The sequence below is a fragment of the Parambassis ranga genome, chromosome 4 (genome assembly GCF_900634625.1).
Source record: "Parambassis ranga chromosome 4, fParRan2.1, whole genome shotgun sequence".
Lineage (NCBI taxonomy): Eukaryota > Metazoa > Chordata > Actinopteri > Ambassidae > Parambassis > Parambassis ranga.
The window spans coordinates 22,344,501-22,366,597 of record NC_041025.1 but is presented as its reverse complement, the minus strand read 5'-3'; the positions used below and the strand labels follow the sequence as shown (position 1 = coordinate 22,366,597).

At 43.2% G+C, this 22,097-nt stretch overlaps 1 protein-coding gene across 3 annotated transcripts in view; it reads right to left on the bottom strand.

Annotated features, from left to right (window-relative positions):
- LOC114434164 (disks large homolog 1-like) overlaps positions 1-22,097 on the bottom strand; it is an 88,433-nt gene that overhangs the window by 45,098 nt on the left and 21,238 nt on the right. The window contains exon 1 of one of the 3 annotated variants that reach the window (XM_028403148.1): positions 6,970-7,687. The exons of the other annotated variants lie outside the window; for them this stretch is intronic. Coding sequence (XP_028258949.1) covers positions 6,970-7,239 — 270 coding nt within the window. The 5' untranslated portion in view covers positions 7,240-7,687. Of the gene's footprint in view, positions 1-6,969; positions 7,688-22,097 lie in introns of those variants that run through there. 3 annotated transcript variants of the gene reach the window in all.

The following is a 22,097-nucleotide window of genomic DNA, read 5'->3' as shown; positions in this document are numbered from 1 at the left end:
TCTTTCTGTCTATGTGTCTACTGTGTCTGCTGTGTCTGCTGGGCTGCAGATCTCTTCCTCCATGACTTAATTACAAACCGAGTTCAGTATCTGGAGGCGCCGCCCTCTGCCTAACAGAGACAAAGATTAAAGAGCTGCAACCAGTGATGTGTTCCAGCTGCTATAAGCCAATGTGCAATAATTAGTATTCATGCACAGTAGGTTATTACCAGTGCTCTTGATTTTTTTCTTCACGCTGTGTAAAAATTCCTAAAAGATTCAATTCAAAATTGCTTGTTTTTTTTCTACAAGTTCAACACACTGATGATGCTAGGAGGCCTAGCTACAAATATTTGTCACTGTCTCAACTGGGGCAGCAAATCAATGGAACCGATCAATGGAAGGTTCATGTACTCGGAAAACAAATGTGCTTATTAACATAATGTGAGTTAAATTGTTGTTAAATTATCAACACAAATAGAGTTAACACACACACACACATGCAAAATTTCACTTTGTAATATGGACACCCAGAAAGAATCATCTGATTGCCGATATGTTTTTTAGTACTATATCGCAGGAAGCCATATAACAGATCGTTAACATCTCGGGCAAATTACTAGTTTCAGTCTGGCTATCAGCTGGAGACTGAAGGAATGGATATGGTGATAATGGCTGGATGCTCAGCTAACAATATTAAAACACGACAACTGGTTGGTCAACAGATTCATCAAGTCATCGATACACATGTCACGATACAATACGATATACGATATATCCCGATACTGTAACAAGGACGATATATATTGCGATTTTATATATATATATTGTTTTAAGAGTATGGAAAGCTTGTTTGGAAAGCCTCATCTGAATACTAGTAATACATCTTTCACAAGAACAACGTGTTTAATTATAATTATTTTAATTATAAGAACATTTATGCTGAAAGAGACACTTTTGCACCACAAAAGTAAGATGTTGAAAATAATGTTTGCTCATAAATAATTAATAAAAAAATCGATTTGGCCACAACTTAAATCGATACCAGTATCTCCAAATAAAAAATCGCAATATTTCACAGAATCGATTTTTTCTTACACCCCTATTTTACAGTCTATTGGAAGCCACACAGTTTTACATACCAGAATATGCTTATACTGTACTAATCTGACAGATTTCAAGTATACTTACTGCTGTAATGATAAACATCTGATCATGAATGGCTAATGAACGGCAGTTATTGGTCTAAAGAAACTTTTCCTGTGACAGGCTTCTACTCTGTGATCTACTTGTTCATTTGTGTCACAGGACACCAGAGACTTACATGCCATTAATCTTTCATTTTAATTAAGTAACACCATGATTGGCCTACAGGAGGCTCAGCAATTACAGGTCAAGAGAGGGATGGCATCACTTACATGGACCAAAGTTTTCAATCTTGTACAACAATGGCTGTTCTAATTAAAATCAGTGCATTTTACAGTACAGCAATGAGCCCGTCACTTACTGTAGCACATCCACGTGTGACTGTGTGACAAAGGAACTAATATCAGTCCGCCTGGTAACATCAGAGAAGCAAGATAAAAACCTGACACTCACTTATATCTAGTTATGAAGTTGTCAAGCTGTCAGCAGTGTCGAGTAATCACACTAGGATGGATGGAGATGTCATTATGTTGTGTTCAGCCTCATTAGTGAACGGTTCTATTAAGTGATTGCTCATGGTCAGCTAATCTGCATTGATTATGTCAGCATAGACACAGAACAAGCTGGAGGTAGGAGGGAGAGAGAGAGAGAGAGAGAGCGTGTGAGTAGGAGAGAGCTGATATGCAAGCTTCATCCCACACACAGAAGGTGACGCAACACCTCACACACTCAGAAGCATCAGAAATGCACTACTCACTGCTAGAACACAGTGTGTGTGTGTGTGTGTGTGTGCGCGCAGCAGTGAATTACAGTGTGAAGTGTGTATTAAGTACACACCAATCTACTTCACACAAACACACACGCACACACATTCACACAGACGATGCTTGGTGATCAGTGTAGAAGTATCACCATGACAACAGCTGATGCCGCCTGCAGTGCAGGCTAGCATCCAAGGCGGAGCTCATTAGTTACCACGGGTAACCGTGGTCCAGACTGTAAACATTTGCATCAGTCCCACCCACTGATGACATAATCATCATCTCAGCTCAGCTCTCAACAGTAGTTTTAGGATCACTACTTTTTTAAACGTCAAAAAAAATTCTTGATTCTGAGAGCGGCTCAACACGGCGGCAGCTCACAACACACAGGTTCACATTTAACAGCTGATCAGAATCGACCCAAGCAGGCACACGTCAGTCACAACACCTCGAGGGTTTCAAACGAGTCTGAACACGTTAATGTTTTCAAGTCGCTGCTTTTAACCTCACGGTTACTGTTTCTGAGATGAACACAGCGTTTTTTTTCTTTCTTGTCTTTTGCAGCATACACTCACTCCTGCACACTTTGATGATGTATACAGTAGTTTCTGAGAGAAGCCTGTGGGAGGTGAAATTCTCAGTTATGGTGTGAAGACTCACAAAAATACAATTTTACTTACTTCACTTTATTACACGGTGCCCACTCAAATACTGTTCCTGAAACTGCAGTGAAGTTTCACAGTATAGCTGACTCACAACAAATCATGTCATTTTCTGCTCATCACACTGAGCTGATACGACAAAGTGGAACGGTGGATCTTCAAATCGACAGTGAGAACCAGAGAAGCCCACACATGCACAGTGGAATCCCATGAGGCACAGGCAGAGTGGAAAGTTTCTTTGGGCAGGATGATAATGAGCAGGGTTTGCATTGAGCAGAGTGGATTAGAGTTCAGTTTGAGTGTTAATAATGAAGCTCCCAATGGTTTTAGAGTTTAAAATGACCATTTATAAAATAAATATATTTAGATAGATCACCATATTTGAATGTTTCCAATATCCTTTCTCAGAGACACAGTAAATGTATTTGTGTTATGATTAAATGTAAAAACCTCTCACAGGACAGCCAGACCGATGCACAGGAAAGTAGTGTGGCTGCACTGGTGCAGAAAAAAAAAAAACTTTTTACTTTAAACCGATCACGCTCATTTTGGGCAGACTTGGCACTACATGCTGTGAAAGTGCAACAAAGTATTATCTGCCACAGAGATGCATAACACCCGTACATATCACAGTGTAATGCAGGTTTTGATCATCAATGCCTTAAAGGTCGGGTAGGAGATTTCATTCTGATGCACTTTTTGTTTAATTAGTGTAACTTCTCTTTACAATCCGATAGCAACCAATTAGTTCGGCAGTTTCACATTAAAATGAAGAATATGAATCATCTGTGGAAGCTATAAAACACTAAAAACATCAGCCAATCCTCCGGGTGGACCCTGCTCGGAGTATTGGCTGGTTGTCACTCTCTTCCTGCTCTGCGCGCACCAGAGAGGTACGTGCATGATGGCCGAAGTCACAGCCCGCAGCTCGTCTTCAGGTAATGCGAGTCCATGTGTTTGGGAGGCGTGGCTTCGGGGTGAGCGCCGAGAGAAAGGGGCGTGTGTTTACTTTCCAAATCTGGCTGACTCTCACTGTTTTTAAAATCTCCTACCCTACATTTAAGAGAAGAGACAAAACAATCAATACTGTGAATTATTACTACTTTTCCTACACTCTGAGATCACATGCTAGCCCTGTCTGGCTCGGTCAGACGTCACTAAACCACTATCACACATACATAACACACACAGCATTATAATTATAGACGTGGTGTCCATGGCGCCACCTGTAGGTTTCTGAAGAGTCATTTTGAGTTCCTGTGAGAGAGGCTCCAGTCCACCTAAACTTCAAATATGGGCAAAGAGGTAGATTGCAAGTGGAGCTAAGGTAGGCAAGTCACAGAAGCAGGAAGCTCACACTTATGATTGATGATTGTAGGATGTGAACATAAACTCCCAACTGTTACAATGTACAGAAAAGGTTTTAAATATATAATCTGTACATACAACTATTCACCACAACAAACTGGCTGCTAGCTTAGATTTAGTGAATTTAGTTAAGCACAGGAAGTGGATTGCATGAAATAAGCAGCCGGTGTGCAGCTTTTTACCATCTACACACATCCTCCATCCTCCGTCAGACTAATAATTTATCTATGACAACGTCTGACAGATCATTAAGACGCTATTTACCTCCTAGCCAGTCCTGATAAAATCAAAGATCAACTAACATGTAACTTGAGTGTGTCCCCTGACTTGCTGCTCCTCGTGTTGGGTGGATATTTTATCATCTAAGTGAGCTAACAGGATCAGATTTCTCTAATCAGTCGCTAATTCTCCTTTAGTGTCTTGCCCCCTCTGTCTGTCCATCTGTCTCTCCAGCTTTGTCCATCCCTCTCCACACCCATTTCCTGTGACCACTAAACACCTCTAAGGCTTTTAGTGCTGATTCTAAAGAGCCAGGATGACTTTCATACCTCTGCTTTACTTCTCATCAATTATACAAGGAAAGGGTGGAGGAGGCTCAAAGGGAAGCATAACAAACACACAAGAACGCAGAGAGGTTAACCTTCTATCTGAGATTACCAAACACCAGCGATGATATACAGTCTGAAACACAGAGCTGCACAAAGTTCTTGAGGCAATATGAATTTTGTATTTTGATGCTACAAAATCACTCGCACAGTAAACTTTAGATGATTAACAAATGTGAAGTCAGCATTGGAGCCAGCTAAACAGACAGATTGACTGTTTATCTAATAGCATTAAGCATCAATATCCTTATTGGCAGCAAGGAAGAGGTTTGCAGTGAAATGCTGTACAGTAGGACAAATGACTGGAATCTAACATATACATACTCCAAATTTCACCTCCCCAAGTCCAGACCTAACCGTTGACCTAACCATGAGCCTGAAACCTTAAAGGTAACCTACAGTAAAACAAACACACAGTGAAATATGATGTGGGGCTCAAATCAGCTGCTGAAAAATAGCCTCCATTTCTCAGGACCAACAGCTGTGTGTTTGTTTGTGTGTGTGTGTGTGTGTGTGTGTGTGTGTGTGTGTGTGTGTGTGTGTGTGTGGCATAATGGCCTATCAGTCATGTGATAAGTGCTTTAGACAAGAAAATGGCAACACCTCAGGAAAACACTGACCAATATGATTACTGTGAGGGGGTGGGGGCTGTAGATCTGCAGATAAGTATAAAAGGGTGGAACACAGAGCGGCTCTCTGTCTCTACATTCAAACATCAATATGATGAAGACATTATTTGTCACCTGCAGTCTAAAAAGTCTAAATTGTCGAGTAGTGTAACTGCATTTCTGTTGATTTTTGTCCCCGTTTCTGACGCTGAAGCTTGGCATCACTTTAGCTGATGCTTTACTTATGCCTAATACACAGCATCAGCAGGAGGAGTTGATGTTACACTGACTAATGGCCAATCACGTCAGCTCACACAGCCCTAATGGGTGGAGAGTTCAGGCCTGTTTCTCCTCAGAGAGCACAGATCTCCTCAAAGAGATGCTGAGTGCAGGACACAGCATCCTAAATATAAACATGTCATATTAAAAGGTGAGACCCTAAAGGCAGATGATGCACACGTTAATGCATTTAAAAAGGGTACATTAACCCCGTGTGTTATTTTTGGGAGGAGTCTGAGTGTTCGATGCACTTTTTTTTATGCAATATTATAAAGCGTTACTTATAAAACTACAAGTAGTAGAAGAGAGTATTTTCCAAAACCTGCTGACACAGCTTTTACCGCAGACGGAGGCTGCATCTGAGAGGGTCCATGTGATGGCAGCACCCCTGTGGCTCCTTTGTGGGCTACACACGATTGCCGTGGTAGTTAGTTATGCGATTTGTGCAAGCTCTAGCTGGTTAACATTTGTTACCAGCTAGAGTACATAATGCTGGGTTTGACAGGGAAGAATTAACAGCAGTCCCATCATACTACAGGAAGCAAAAGCATTTGTTTAGAGTTATAGTGTGGGATTGTGTTTCACCCTTTCATAGCAGCACTATGCACAGGTCGATGTATTATTCATGATCAGACCCTATTGGCCGTTTTATCTGCCACAACAACTGTACACCTTTTGATCTACTTTGTGATAGAGAGAGCAAGTGAGGCCAGTGCATGCACATGGGAGACAGCCGCCATGCAGTTATCGCATTTAGTTTACATCAAAGAGCTTAAGGACAAGTCCCACCACCTGGCTGCCATCTTGGCAAAAGCCTATGGCAGTTATTTCTGTAAAAGGAGGCCAGTTTCGAAATGAATGAATGGGAAAGGAGCCATAGCTGTAGTTTCAAATATTAAATGCACAGAAAAACTGCTTTAAAAGTTTGGTGACAATGGCACATTTTACAACAATGACCAGACCAGGGTCAGCTTCCATGTTTCCTCATGACAGGCAGCCCAAACTGATCCGGATCCAGACACAGGCTTTTTTTTGACAAGGTACTGAGGTTCTGCATCCCTGATATAGCACCTATTAAAGCATTCTTCCATATTTTATTTCAACATATTCCTGCATTCCTGTAGCTCGGGCTGCAGGATTAGACTTAGTCACACGTGTGGCGACGGTGATGCCTCTCTCATTAGGTCAGTCGTGCACCTTTATATGGCCAGACTTTGATTTCAGTGAGAGCTGAGACTGCTCAGCTAAACCACGGCTTTGCCATGGCAACACACTGCTTCTCTGGGTCTCATACACTATGCCAGGGCTCATTTCCATGACAACATTATCAAAAATCTCAACCACAAACAGAGAGCTGCTTCAGCTTCCATTTAAAACCTGCCTGCATCCCCTTCCCTGTTCTGGCTAAGGACCTGAAACTAGAGAATGTTTGTGGACGTAATGGACACACACACACACACAAAACAAAAACCTTGCTTAGGTTACATGCTTCCCACCCTGATCCCCTACCATCCCTCAAGCAAAATACACACACACACACAATCTGTGACGTGTGTGTTACCTGGCTAGCATTGATACAATCGGTGAAGGCACTCCTCCTGGAGAAGAAGGTAAGGAGCTGCTGCCAGCGTGAGGAGGAAGTGGAGGGGGAGGAGGAGGCGGGAGAGGAGGTGGATGGGGAGGAGGTGTGCGGAGGCGCCAGCTCCTCCGAGGAGCCCCTCTTGGGCCCCAGCTTCTGTTTGACTCCTAGCCCCGCCCCTTGACCCCCGGATGCCCCGCCTACTCGTGCACTGCGGGGGTACAAGGTGTTGTTTCCAAAAATGTAGTTCATCGTCTCTGCTGTCCTCTCGTCCCAAGATAGAGTTTATGTCGTACAGCTTCTCCACTGCTTCATCTCCTCCGACAGTCTCCAGCTCTGACGGTGTTGCTGTCAAATACACAGTCCAACTTCCTTTCTGTCACCGCTTTCTGAAGATTTAGTTGCTTTTGTTGATATTTTTAGCTTCTCCACTCAATTTTTCTTGAAATAATATCTCTTTATTTTCCTTTTATATCTTCTTCAGCTGCCCTCAGGGACGGCAGAGCAGCTGGCTGATGGAGAGATGAGGAGTAGGAGGAGGAGGAGCTGGAGGAGGAGGTAGAAAGTGCAGGGCAGGTAGACAGACTACTCTTAGAGTTGGAGCATAAGTCCAGGGTCTTTGTGCATCTGTCCACCTATCAGTCCATCCGTCCATCTGTTGTTGTGCATCCATTTGTCTGTCATCCCATCTTCTCTTTTATCCAGGAGAAACGTCCAACATCCACATATCTGGAAGTCCAAAGCCTCCTCTCTTCAGCTCCACAGAGAAGGCAAAGTGAGGGGGAGTGTGGGCCAGGCAACGGCAGGATATGAGGATTGATTATTTAAGGGAGTTCACTCTTTCTCTCTGTCTTTCCCCACCCCACCTCTTTCTCCCTCCCTCCCTCCCTTCTTCTCTCTGAATCCAAGGAGATGACCAGGCAATCTCCCCACTGCCACTGTGTGTGCTCCCATTAAATATGGAAGGAAGAAGGGAGGGAGTGATGGGTGGCTGGACGGATGAAAGGAGGGAGGTGGAAGGATGCTGGCGAGGAGGAGAGCATCTGAAGTAGGTGGATGGTTGGAAGAATTATTCTGCAACTCTTCTGTTTCTCCTCCCCTCCCTCCTACATCTCTGTTGTTGCTCCAAGTCTCACTCTCTCCTCTCGTCTCTCTCACTCAGTACATTATTCAGTGTCTTTCTTTTTTTTTTTCTACCTAACCCTCGTCCACCCACCCTGTCCGTCTGTTTCTCTCTCTTTCTGTCTCTGCCTGTCTTTCAGCAAATTGTCTTTTCCAGTCTTTTATTGGAGCTGCAACCCGACGCCTCTCTCTCTCTCTCCCTCACTGTCAGATATCATTACTGCTACAAGCCACGCCCCTATGTTCCAGTCAGCCAATGACATAACAGAGCTCCCCCCTCTACTACAAATACACACACACACACACACATGAACACACAGACATATGCAATGATGCCTGTTGCAGAGTGAGGGGGAAACAAAAGCAGCAGAAGTTAATGTTTCCCTGCAAGACAGATAACAAGATAAATGTTGTGTGTAGGTGTAGCTAATCGACCAACAAATCTGTGTCAAATCTCATGGATGCATTAGCTTTTTTGGTCATTTTTACATATTATGTGTGTGTGTGTGTGTGTGAGAGAGAGAGAGCTTCTCCTGAGGCAGTTTCCAGACACTGCAGCACCCAGCTCTCCCACACACTCTCACTCTCACGCACAAACACACAAGGCAGCCATACACAGACATACACGCAGAGAGCATGACTCCAGAATGGAAAACAACAGGCTGTTGCTGGGCACCAACTGAGATAAAAGAAAAGAGAAGACAGGGGAGAGGAGAGACAACCAGGCTAGCAAGTGTGATCACGGCATCCTTAAAGCATGCCGTCCAGGTCTAGGACGTCTGTTAGCCAAAGGCAAGCTAGGTGTGTGTGTGTGTGTGTGTGTGAGATCCCACCTGCAGTTATGACATCACTACTACTGAGTGGATGAGTGACTTGCACTTGTGTCACAACTAGCCTACACAGCTACCTTAGCCTCCCGAAGGATTAGCCACAGGTGGAGTGGGACCCCTAACACAGCTTCTTCCTGTGTTTCCTTGGGAACTGTCTCTATGGCAACAGCTTTCTGAGTCCTGAAATACACCTGGTACTGGCTGACTAATGTGTTGTTTCCCATGATCTGAATAGATGTGACTGAGGTTTCTTATGCCTTTTAATGGCCCATATTTAAGAGTAAAATATGACTTTTGCATCCCACTACATCTACTTAAATCTTCTTACTTCATAAGGACGTCTGTGGCTTAATGCAGTTTAAATGTAAGATTGCTGCAGATTTTTTACCAGCCCTATAAATCACAAGGTTACCCCCAAATTCTCCTTTTCACTGCATTACCCCCAGTACAGTAGCATGGCCATAAATACCTCCACCACTCACTTTCCTTGTGCCACACAGATAATCTGGTCCGTGTGGAGGCAATCAACAAACCGCCTGCCTACAAAATGTTGCTTGTGACTGTTAGAACTTCAATTCCAATCAGCACTACCAAGTTAGCATCATCACAATCAGTCAAATACATTTTAGCCATGCTAGCTGTATCTCTATCTGGTCCAGACAGGGTATCTCACTACTGCGGCATGATATTTACATATTCCTGGTGAGAACACTGAGCTCGCTAATGTGATCATGCTAACTATGTATGCATGATGATGGATAGTGCAAAGTTGGCATGCTGACCTTAATATCAAAGTACCACCATATCTCACATGCACAAAACTGCAAATAAAGATGGATTCAGCCTTCTTGACATGACCCATAGGCCCTGTCCCCGTCTCTAGACTGCTGCCCTTGTGCACCTCAACAGTGCAGTAAGGAGCGTGAGACCACAGGGTGTCCCAGGTGTCTAAGAGTTGTTCTCCGGAGGTGACCTTTAGCAACTTTAATGCACCCCATCCACGAGTGCACATCAGACCTCACTTTGCAAAAGGCTTTTACCCAGAATCCCTGCAGTATTGTGATGTGTAACAACAACTAGCGGCTGACGTGGTGTAGAAGACAGTGTTTTTGAGATAGATAGAATTTCTTTGTCATCATCTTTACATTGGGACTGATGAGCTGACATTCAATTGGGAGTAGGACAGCAATGGACAGCAATTAATAGGGCAATAACATGTCTGTCATTTCTTCTCTTATACACAAGTCCACACTGTATTATGGATATAGAGATAAGGCCATAAAAAAGCAGTTTGGAAGTTCATTGTAGTGGAGGACATATTGATCGCCACATCCCTACAAACAGCTGCCATTGCAGAACACTACATGAACGTCAATCATGTTGCTGACAGTGTGAACGCACAATAAAAAGCCTAGTATCATCATACCTAGCATAAATTACAACTACAAGTGTATCATTAGCTTCTAGCGGTCACCTTCAGTTACCAGGTTGTCAGCAGCATAAGAAAAAGAACAATACACAGGCCAGTCAGCTGAGACAGCAACCATTCAGAGGCACACTGGTCATACCACGGCCCTTAATGTGCCTCTCTCTCTTTCACTTTTTCCCTCTCTCTCTCGCTCTTTCTCTCTCTCCAGTCAAATGTCAACCAGTGAATGCCAGCTGTATTAATATTTCAGAACCAATTAAATAAAAGCACACATCATGCATGTTTAATGTCAGACTGCTGAGAGAGCCAACTTTGCCCTTCTATCCTCTATAGGTAGGCCGGGCTAGTACTGGATAACCCAGTGCTTACTGGAACAAATGATCTTCTGCTACAGCTGTGGGACCACCACAGGCTGACCCACAACTTATTTTGTATTTTGTGCCCAATTCCAGAACAAACAAATCTACTAATCCAACCGGAGACAGAAGTATAAGCTTGTTGTCACATTGAATTGGCTCGTCTGCAACATGGCTCTCCATAAAACTGTAATAAATACGAGCTTTTTATATTGTCAACAGCCATAAAGGGACCCTGATGCTGTTAGAAGCGCTGTGGACCACGCGCCATGCAGATCTATACAGAGGTCTGCTGCAGCACTTCCTAAGCATTTTGGCTCCTCCCCAGTGCTTCCATTAGATCCCTTCTGATTCTGGTAAGGACCACTTTACAGAGCCGTGTCCGGCTCCCCTGGTACATACTGAAGATGAGACGTAAAGGTCTGCAGAGAAAGTGAAGCACCCGCTCAGAGAGAAGAGAAGATAGAAGCTCTTCTGACTGAAGACCGTCTCAGCAGTGTAGGAGAGCTCATTGTTAAACAGCAATAATCAATACGACAATGACAGAGTATCAGCTCACAGGGAGTGATGTTAACAGCACTGATCAGCTCAATGCGTTTCCTGCGTTCACCTCTTCAGAAACTTGTAGCATTGTTTTTGTTTTTATGTGCACTTTTGGTTCACTTTCAACATTTGTTAAATACAGAAGGTGTCTCAAAGTGTCTAAAACCCACTGTATGTAATACCTGCTCAGAACCAAGCAGCACACAGACAAAGGATGTGACTAGCTGACAAACACAGAGGAGCGTTTAGCAGCTAATGAGTCAACTGAGTCAGCGGGTGGTCAAACAACTCAAATCCAAATCTGCTCGGTGCTCAATAGCTAACAGCCTGCTAACGACTTGTGACTAAAATATTAATTTTAAAAGCCTGAAACTGGAGATTAGTGTTCAATCAATATCTGCTGAAATACTGACTCACAGATGTGAGTATGAAAACACACACTGGCACATCACACTCCCTTACTGCTTTCCATGACATTACCATCACAATAAATAAGAAGTCATCCTGTCAGCTCATGACATTTCTCTCTGCTGGATAGCTGTTTGTGTTGTGTTACAAATGGAGACACATTGACTCAGCTTTAAGGCTGAATAAGTACAATCCAGGTCCAGTATTGTCTTTTAATTCACCTGTTCTGCAGGTTGATCTCGAGTGTCTGATGGAGCAAAGATCATTACAGTGAGGTCAGTATAGAGGTCCTGCTCAGCATGGGTTATTTCTATATTAGTAGGAGAAAAAAGAGACAGTCTAGGAGGAGTGAACGGGCTGACTGACAGGCTGATTACCATCCAGTAACAATTCTGCAGCCTGTCTCTGTCTCTGTCTGCTTGTAATTCTCTCTTTATCCCATTGCTCGCCGCTCCCTGGTCCTCTCCATCTTTACTTCCTTCCTAATTATCTGCATTAGCTTAATGACTAAAAGCCGCCAAAGTCTCAGAGTGGACTGTGCTGTTCCACTTCCTCCAGCCTCTGCAGCACATATAAATTTTGCCAGTGAGTAATTTAAGCGAGGTCAGTCATATATATACTGCTGCACTTCCCCTGTCACCTGCTCCAAACTGCAGAACAGCTTTGTCAATATTAATATCAATAAGAACTATTGATCCTGTTATTCAGCTTCTGCATGCAGTCATTAATTTGTCTCAGTCTGTGAGGCTCTTTGACCTCTGCTGCCTCCTGCAGTTTATAAACTGTAACTACATGCACACTGGGTGGATTAAACTCTATATAAAGAACATTAGAATATGGCAGATAAAGGTTATAAGTGGAGTGTTGCTATGATTACACACAGGTGTAATGTGTCACATCACAAAAACATATCACAGCATCAACATGCTTACAGGCAAGACAACCAGAGAAGACATGTCTGTTTAGTAAATTAGCGCAGCACATGGAAAAAGTAAAATAGAATGTTTTCCAATATATATAAGTGATAAGGTCTCTTTAAGGTGCTACATGTAGCATTTTTAAATAATCTTAAATATCTTGGATGTATTCCGTCTCTACAGTGAACCACAGTGTTCCCTGAATAAGATGTTCAACTTGTCCCGGCTGTCTCCCCTCCAGTTGTGTCTCCTTTTTCTAAAAATATAAATATGTTCCTTCACTTTTCTCTCCCCGTGCCATCTGCCACTGAGACCTCTGGCACTTCAGCTTTGAGAGCACAGAGGAAGTTGTGTGTCTTATTAAGCTTTCAGACATAAAATTACAACATGGAGCACCTTATAATATTTCTGTGCGAACATAAAAACGGCATGCTTTTGTAATCTGACTCCCAGGGACAACAGAACACACAAACAAATGAAGCTGTGAACGCATGCGATGGTCGACTCTAAGGCGGCGTTACCTGGTAGTAGGCGTGGCTTTGCGAATAGAGGGAGGAGAAAGGCGGGGCCGGGATGTCGTTTAGCCTCTCTCCCTCTGGGTGAGGCCACGCCTCGTCGTCATAGGGAACCTCGGGGGATTCTACCTACAATGTACAGACAGAGCTCAACGTGGTGCAGCTTACACAAAGAGAGGCACCATTGTCTGATCACTGCACAGATCGCTGCTTCACGCTCAAACAATTTTCTCTAATTTCTTTCTTAACAAAGATACTAAAGATGCAAAGCAAACAAAGGATACGGCTGTGTAGTTTAATGGATATTATATATATGTAACTTCAAATGAAAATATACTGTATTAAAGCCATAGTGCAGGATTTCTGGCACCAGTATGTACGCCTGTGGGCTAAGAGCTAAGCTAGCCCTGTTGAGAGATCATTCGAGTCACCATCGTGGAGTGTAGGTGTGAATGTTGCCTTACTGCTCTTGTCCAGGGTGGTGCATTTACGCCTTACACCTAAATAATGAACTATTTTCTTGTGTCTATTTTTGCACCTAATTGGGACTTGAAAGCACTAGTAGTGTTATGTAGTGTTTTACTTTGATCACTTTCTTTTTGTTTTAGACTTCAATCCTTCCACTGAACGCCAAGTTTCCTTAGTTATCTGGAGCATCTGAAATGTTTTTTCTTCGCCAGCGGCTCCACCGAGCTGCAGCCTGCTCAGTCTCAACTGCTGAATCTTCTCAGCTTGGATGCTCCAATGTGGGAATGTCAGCACAGACACCTGGTCTTAATTTGTAAAGACTTGAATTTAACAAATGAGTCCCACACTGTAGCTTTAAGACCAAAAATAGGTACACCAACATATCACAAAACTAGAACTGAAATATTATGTGTGTGTGTAATTTATATGTTAAAGCTGCTGCACAAATACATTTTAAGATAAATCACAGTGTGTGTCTGTGTGTGTGCAGAGAGAGAGAGAGAGAGAGAGAGAGAATGGAACATGTACACGGGGAGGACAAGATGGCAGGTCCATCTGTCATACAGAAGCTAGCCAGATCCAGCACCTGTGGTCACACATTCACATAAACACACAACATTTGGGAAGGAGGAGTTCTCAAAATAAACCCAGATACATAAGCGGCAACACACACACACACACACTGACCACAGACACAGGAGATCTGCATTTTAAATAGACAGACAGGTGATGATGATAATGAGCGTGGTGCAGTAAAGACCAGGTAATTTAGAGCTAAAAGCTCTTTTTATAATGGAAACAGGGGCCTGTGTGAGTACAGATGCAATCCAACACCAACTACAACCCAGCATCTTCACACTTTGTGGACAAAATACTATAAATATACTTATTTAAAGATCATTAAAAATATGATATGGTGGAAAACTCACCATATCTTGGTGTTTCCTGCATTAGAGAACAGTGAAACACCAGATATGAAGAAGTAGGGAAGGTGATATCCGGACACCAGGTGGAGCTACACACCAACTTTTCCTCCAAAGAAGGGCTCTAGCTTTGTCCAACGCTGTCCCAGCGGACAAACTTTATGACTGACATCTGAATCAGAGACAAACAGCGTGTAATGACACACACTCCTCAGCTCGGAGCGCCAGCAGCACGCTAAGGGCTGTGGTAATTTACCCACACACAGATACAGACACTACTACTGACAACAGAGGAGTAGGTTTAATCATTTTATACGCTGGGTGATAATCAAACATGCCCGAGTTTAAAAAGGATGACATGTTCATGAGAGAGGGAGGTGGACACAAGAAGATAGAAATCAGAGGAGAGGAGGCAGGAGAGGATATGTGAGCGCATGAAGAGGGCTTTTACCACCATGTTATTTAATAAGGAAGAGATTTGTCATTTTTACATTCTTATGTAAATAAAGTATGTGTTTAAAAGCCATAATCATTACAGAAAAAAAAAATCAAGATGACATTACAGTCCAGACAAAAGGATAACATGATGTGAAATGTGTGCTGTAAGCAGTAATCTGCAGACAGATACAGTCCAATCAACCAAAATAAAAAGATTAGCAGGCTACGTTGTGCGATTATGACTGTGTGTTAGAGAGCGATAGAGAGGCAGGAGAAAGAGAGACGAAGAGGGAGAGAGGCAGACAGACACAGGCTGAGTGCAGAACAGAGATAGTAATGGGCCTCATTACTAAAAAATGGGACAAGCGTTCGACTGAATCCCCCTGCATGCACAGTTCTGCAAAAGTATTCTCCTGGTGCAAAGAAAGGCTCTGTGCATGGAAGCAAATTTAGGCCAGCATCCTTGACTTCTAAGTACTTTGAAAAAGGACCTGTGTAATTCTGAAGTCATTGAAAAAGTTCTATTTTTTGTGTCTCCACCACCACCACCTTGACCACCGTTTAAAGCTGCCAGAAGCTTTCCAGCCTCATTTTCTGAACGAATCACAACGTATACCTGCCATTTTTTCATCGACCATGACAAACAGGGTCAACTTAAACATGACTTTTGACTTTTTGGTGGAGTCTGAACAACTTTCAAACTTAACCGTGTCTTGTACAAATCCCATGTGGCTGTAGCCACAGCGCTTTACTACATTTGAAGTCATCATTTTCCTGGAAGTGTGTACAATGTCTGCTTTGTCATCTGTTTTTTTTTTAAATACTTTAATAATCCCAGAGGGAAATTGCTCACATACAATGACCAGCAAGGCGCGCCACACCAGTGAGTACACTGGAGGCAGTGCAGGTAAAGTGTCTTGCCCAAGGACACACAACAATGACTTAGGGAGGAGTAGGGATCTAACCCTCTACCACTGATCCACTGCTGCCCCTTAAGGCATGTTTCAGCAACTCAAAGCAGGTAGTTAAGATCTGAGAAATATCATGGCTTCCACTAAGAAGCTAATATTGACCGGAAACTGTGTTCAACAGTATAGTGAGTTTGCCTCATAGAAGACCCAGCTATTAATACATCTGAACCGTTCGGTACACATGTCTCAGTCCAGTGTGTGTGTTTTGTTTGGTTCAGGACAAGCGCATCAAGTACTGCAGGGAGGCATTTTATCCCCCTGGTACATTCAGTTTGTTTAATAAAAGAACAAATGATATACCTGTTCTATAGAAATGTTAACCCTAAATGATCTGGCTCTATTTTTATACAGCTGATCGGTGCAGGGTACAGCTACTGTATGTTACACTTTCTTCAGTCATGTGACAACAGATTCAGTTTTATAGTTCCGAAACACACACCTCATTCCCAGGAAAAGAAAAAAAACATACCCTCCAGTCCTGCCCCTCATCCAGGCAACATTTATCCAAGTTATACCTCTTTTATTATTAAAGGCTTGTTTCCAATTTTTATGCTTTATAAACACAGCGGTTGTTTCATTCATCATCCACTGATGCTGTTCCTTCAATAATGTATGAACATACCTCAAAATAACTGCGCTCAAATATGATGGATTGGCCTCTTGAGGCAAGATATAAAACCACTAAAAGGTTTCAGGACAGTAAGAATATCCGCCTCTAAATCCACAGCATATTTGTCACCAGAGAGAAACGATTAATGAATTGACAAACTCCATTCTTGGTGCTTCTGTAACAGAGAGACAGGCATGCAGTGTGATGTGATGCTGAACAGACTGACAGTGTCAGGAGGCCACGTGTGTGGAGCCAGAGCCTGCAGAGACAGACAGCCAGGGTTAGTTACCTGAGCAGGCGTGATGTGTGTGTGAGTGACGTATCCGTGGACGTGTTGAATCTGAGACAGCTGCCGCTCCGCCACCTGAACCAGCTCTGCCCCCCGCAGGTCACCGTGGCGACCCAGAGATCCATCCCTCCCCAGGGAACGGTCCCGCTCTCTCTCCATGGTCCCGAAGCCGCCTCCTCCTCCTCCTCCGTCTCTCCTCCAGGTCCCTTCTTCCCTCCCCAGGGTCCCTCCATCCCTCCCCAGGGTCCCTCCATCCCTCCCTAGGGTCCCTCCATCCCTCCCCAGGGTCCCTCCATCCCTCCCTAGGGTCCCTCCATCCCTCCCCAGGGTCCCTCCATCTCTCAGCTCTCTCGGTACTCCCATTGGGTGCTGATGGCAAGTATGGTGGTGTAGTTTTGGGGCGCCTGGTGACGCCCCTTCCTCTTCTTGATACCGATACTTCTATAGTGACATGACAGTGGAGGAGGAGGAGGAGGAAGAGAGGAAAACAAGTGGAAAATTAAAAGAAGTATAGGAAAGGGACAGACCCAAAAGGACATTAGGGGACAAACATGGTGGGGAGGCAGGAAAAAAAAGAGAAAGAGGAAGAAAGGTTAGTTTACAGATAAGTGGAAAAGTGAAAACTGCAGAGCAGAGCAGAGCATGAGTGTGTGTGTGCATATGCATGTTTAATGAGATGTTCTTACAGTAGCGTGACTGTGTGTAAACACATGAGCTGGACCAGGTGTACACCCAGCATGGAAGTAATTGTTTCCTGAGCTTCCCGTATCGTATTTACATGAATACACAAACACACAGGACCTGAAACAGACGTTTTTTTAAGGATGCAAAACTGAATGAGGACAGTGAGCGAGAGACAAGCCTGCCTTGGGGAAACATGTTCCTTCCTCATCACTGTTTATACCTTCATCACGCCTGTTTTTCTTTCTCACTGTTCCCCTCTTCCTCGGTTCATTCCCCATTCTCACGCACACACTCTCCCCTGCTTCTTCTTTCAGTCTAGAGTATTTGCTGCTTCTTCTGCCAGTGAAGCTGATGGGGGAGGGGCGCCAGCTCTCTCCCAGTTTTAAATCCATGACATTGCGGTTACACGGTGTGCAGCTCGGGCCGCTGAGCAGCACGGAGGAAGCCCCTGAAGAGGGGCTAACACTTCTTCCAGGAAGTACACCACTGATAAGGTGAATTCAGGTAACATCCTTCATCCCTCAATAATGTGTCTTTTTATAGCCAAAAAAAAAAAGCGATCAAGAGAAGCAGATGGACAGAACAGAACTTGGATCAGCTGATCATATCAACAGGGTAATTTCAGCAGATACAGCACATCCAGTCCAAATAATTTAAATAGATTGCAGTTAGTCATTAATTTTTTAAAAACGTTTTTCAGAGTTGTCTCCAGACAAGACAGGTCTTCATTCTCCAAGTTAACTAGCTGAGTGACCTTTCCTCTTTAAATACACACTGCAGCTGCTGACCTCATAGACTGACCACCAAACCCAACAACGTGAGCCAGCTAATATTGTTATAAAGAATATCTAAAAAACTAGCCTGTTAACATTACGAGACACCTGAGAAAAAGCTAAAAAATATGACGAAGATTCTCAGTCATCCAGGTCATTTTCATTCAAGAGCTTGAAGTGAGGCAACCCGACTTTCTTGAAGACATTTGTCTGCTCCTCTGAGCAGCTTCATCAGTTCAGAACTGACCAGTCGCTGCCTCGTGGTCCTCATAGCCATTTTGACCAGATTACAGCAGCTACAGAGCCGATGTCTTATTTCTTCAAAAACAAGCTGTAGCTTTAAATCAGTCTGCGTCTTATTTCAGTGACTAAAAGCACATCTGCGTGACAGACTATTTGTTCGAGGTACAGAGAGAGAGAGAGAGAGAGAGAGAGAGAGAGAGAGAGAGAGAGAGACCATAATGCTTCTGCAGTTTGTAAAAAATGGCCACTTTGAAGCAGTCATTATGGACACACATAAAATTTGACCAGAACATGCATCAAACTTGAGGGAACACCTCATCAAACAAAACCTACAAGCTTAAAGCTTAATAGGCAACAACCCTAGTGGCTGCAGCTATTAGACTGAAGCCATATCAAAGAAGTTAAAGCTGGATCCATACTCCGCGAGACAAAGACATTTTTCCCCCCTGCAGACGTCTCTGACCGCCCGCTGATCCGCACTCCTGTGCACAGGGTCCGGGACTTTGTCTTTCAAGGCTGTGCGGCAACCATGCTGTGAGTGGTCGGAATTTATTGTGGGCGTGATGAAAGTGGAGAAGCGCAAGAGCCTCTCCAGGTATATAGGTAGGTGTATAAACAGCACTGATTCAACAGATTTAGATAAGACCATACTGGTTTTGCATGATGAGCAATAAAAGAAAGAAAGAAAGGCAAGTCAGGGTGATTTGTCACCAATAACTCCAGACAGCCGTTCACACATACCAGATGGTGACTGTTATTACCATTCTATATACTCCTACATACCTGGGCATAACAGGCTCGTTAACAATGTCTGTATATCTTTGCTATTGTTACTTTTAATGTCGCATCTTCACAGCTCATCACCGGACAGTTTGAAGTATCGCAGGCACATAGGAACACAGTAGATGTGCAAATGTGGTCATAACCCTTTCACTACTATAATCATAACAGTTCGCTTCTTTTTTATTGATTCTATCAGAAAATGTTCTTTGTATTAATTATTTGACCTGTTTTTCTTGACAGATGGCACATATTTATTATTATGTTATAAATGCTCAGAACAGTGTGTAATAACAAGAAAAGTAAAAAAAAACAGATTTGAATTTTCATCTAATTTCTCTTTATAAACAACTATAAATGTTCAGCAACAAGACGAGACAAGACAACAAGAGATTACAAAGATTAAACTCAAACTATTTTACATCAACTCTCCTACGCTCCACAAAACCCCCGCCCCTGGCACACACACAATGTGGTCATTACCGTAATAAATGTAATAGTGATGGAAAGAGCCGTTTCTCAGCTTTCAGAATCCTTTGATTTTTTCAATAGTGCGAACATAACCAGAGTTACGGTAGTTTGAACAGTGCATGTCAATTTCTAGGTGGGTTAATCTCTACAAGGACGACAACATTTTATTTGGTAAATTAATTATATAGTTAGACAGGTTGTTGTTGAGGTTAATTGGACTTTTTCACCTTCCAGTGTGTGAATAGCATACAGTTTAAATGGAAATATGAACAAGCACTGTGGCAACTATAGAAAAAACTGAGTGAGTAAAGAAGCAAATAAAGTATCAGTATGTGATATAAACACACTGGTATCAGTAAAAGCAGCAACTCTAGAGTCATTCACTGCCCCAGTGCTCGTAATGCAAAAGCATTGTGTTGGTTTGAATGTAGGTCACGTCAGAAATGAAGCGTTTCTGAATTCTCTATATGCAAGTGTGAGTCGATATAGAGCTTACAATACAATAAGCTAAACCAGCATTACTGTCAGACACACACCGCCTGCAGCTCAGCAATGAGATAGATTCACCTCCCCTGCAGAGAGCCAGACAGTCACACAGTCAGTCCCATTAATATGACACTTGACCTTTCCACTTGTTATCTCTCTAGGTAGCCAACAGAAAGCCGGAGCAACGTCTGAATGTGGGTATAATAATAAAAACCCTGTTTTTCACAATCACATTTAGGTGATTAAACAAAAGATGGAAAGGTAAATAGATTAGAACTAGCCTTAGGCGTTAATGTTGTAAGTCAATACAATGTCCTAGTAAACTACTTAAAACTGTGATTTACTACACAGATCCCTCTGTGACTCCTCATCAGTGACTACACAGCCGACAGCGTTAATTAAACTCCTTTCCCATGAGAGGAATTTAGACAATTTCTGCAGTTTCTGTGGACAATTTTGGTTTGTCTTATGTCATGAGTTATATTCAGTCTGATGTATTCCTGTCTCAAAAGATACGTGATCAATCCACTGGATGACAGCGAGCGAGGGGACAAAATGAAGGCGCTATCACTACACTTGACCCTGCAGCTGTCTGTCATCTCGGTCAGCAACAAGATGCAAAATCTAGACACTGTGTTTTGAGGCAGGGAGTGGGCGGCTGCTTTCCACAGGAGAGCACACAACAGTATCAGCTGATTCCTGTGAATTCAAACAGACGTGGCTGTGTGTGTGTGTGTGTGTGCTCCCCCTTGCTTCTACTGCTGCATACTTTAACCTCATTTGGACAAGGACTGGGAATCAACGTCGTTCTGACAAAATGGACCGATGTGACCTCGTCTGATGACCTTCGGCGCTTTCCGTTTGTCTCTCCCTCACGCCGGGATCTTTTCATTCACTGTCATCCTGCTAATTAGTCAGAAATGCCTCAAAATAGTCTGGAGAGCGGCGGATGAACGGCCAGGCACTAAGACCCTGAAGAGACTCTGGCTCACACTGTTGTCACAACACTGCTGCTCTTGCCCTCTGCACTCACATGCACATGTACGCGTGCACGCACCAAACACACAAACGCGGACATAATCCTATATTTGGAGTTTAATTTTAACATGGCACAAGAACACCTCTGAACCAGGGAATGCATGAATGAACATGAGACGTGAAATCTGTCTGTTTTTACATCACTGTGTGTGTGTGTGTGTGTGTGTGTGTGTGTGTGTGTGTCTGCAGGAGCCAAGCACTCCTAATCAGAACTGTGCCTGCAGATAGCCCGCTGACCACACACACACACACACACACAGACACACACATGCATGCACACTGTGGCTGACATGTGTTAGTGTGTCAGCCAGTCTTGCATAGCCAGAAAAAAACGTGACTAGATTGGGAGCAGATTCAGCATCCTAGTACATGTCTATGTGTCAGTGTGCGTGCGTGCATGTGTGCGTCAGAGTAAAGCTAGACGTTAGTCACGCTTGGTGAAATATGAAAGAGCAGGGGATCCTCTGCCGTAAGGAACTTCTCGCGCGCACACACACACACGCCTTCATATTCCTCTCTATCGCTAGCATCACACTCACCATCGGGCTTTATTGGAAGGAAGCACAAAAGAAGCTCCTGAGAGCAGGTTAACAACAATGATAATATCACTGTACACTGAAATGTACAATATAAAAGTGTCAAATGTGGCATAATACTGCTCTGTATTATGAGTGTTATTATATCCCAAATACAGGACAATTCATATATTCAGACTACTAATATATTATTCTAAAATTACCTGACTGTACATATGAATGCATTAAATAATTAAATAATTAAAATGCAGGATCATATGCTGTGTAAGAAATGTCTTCA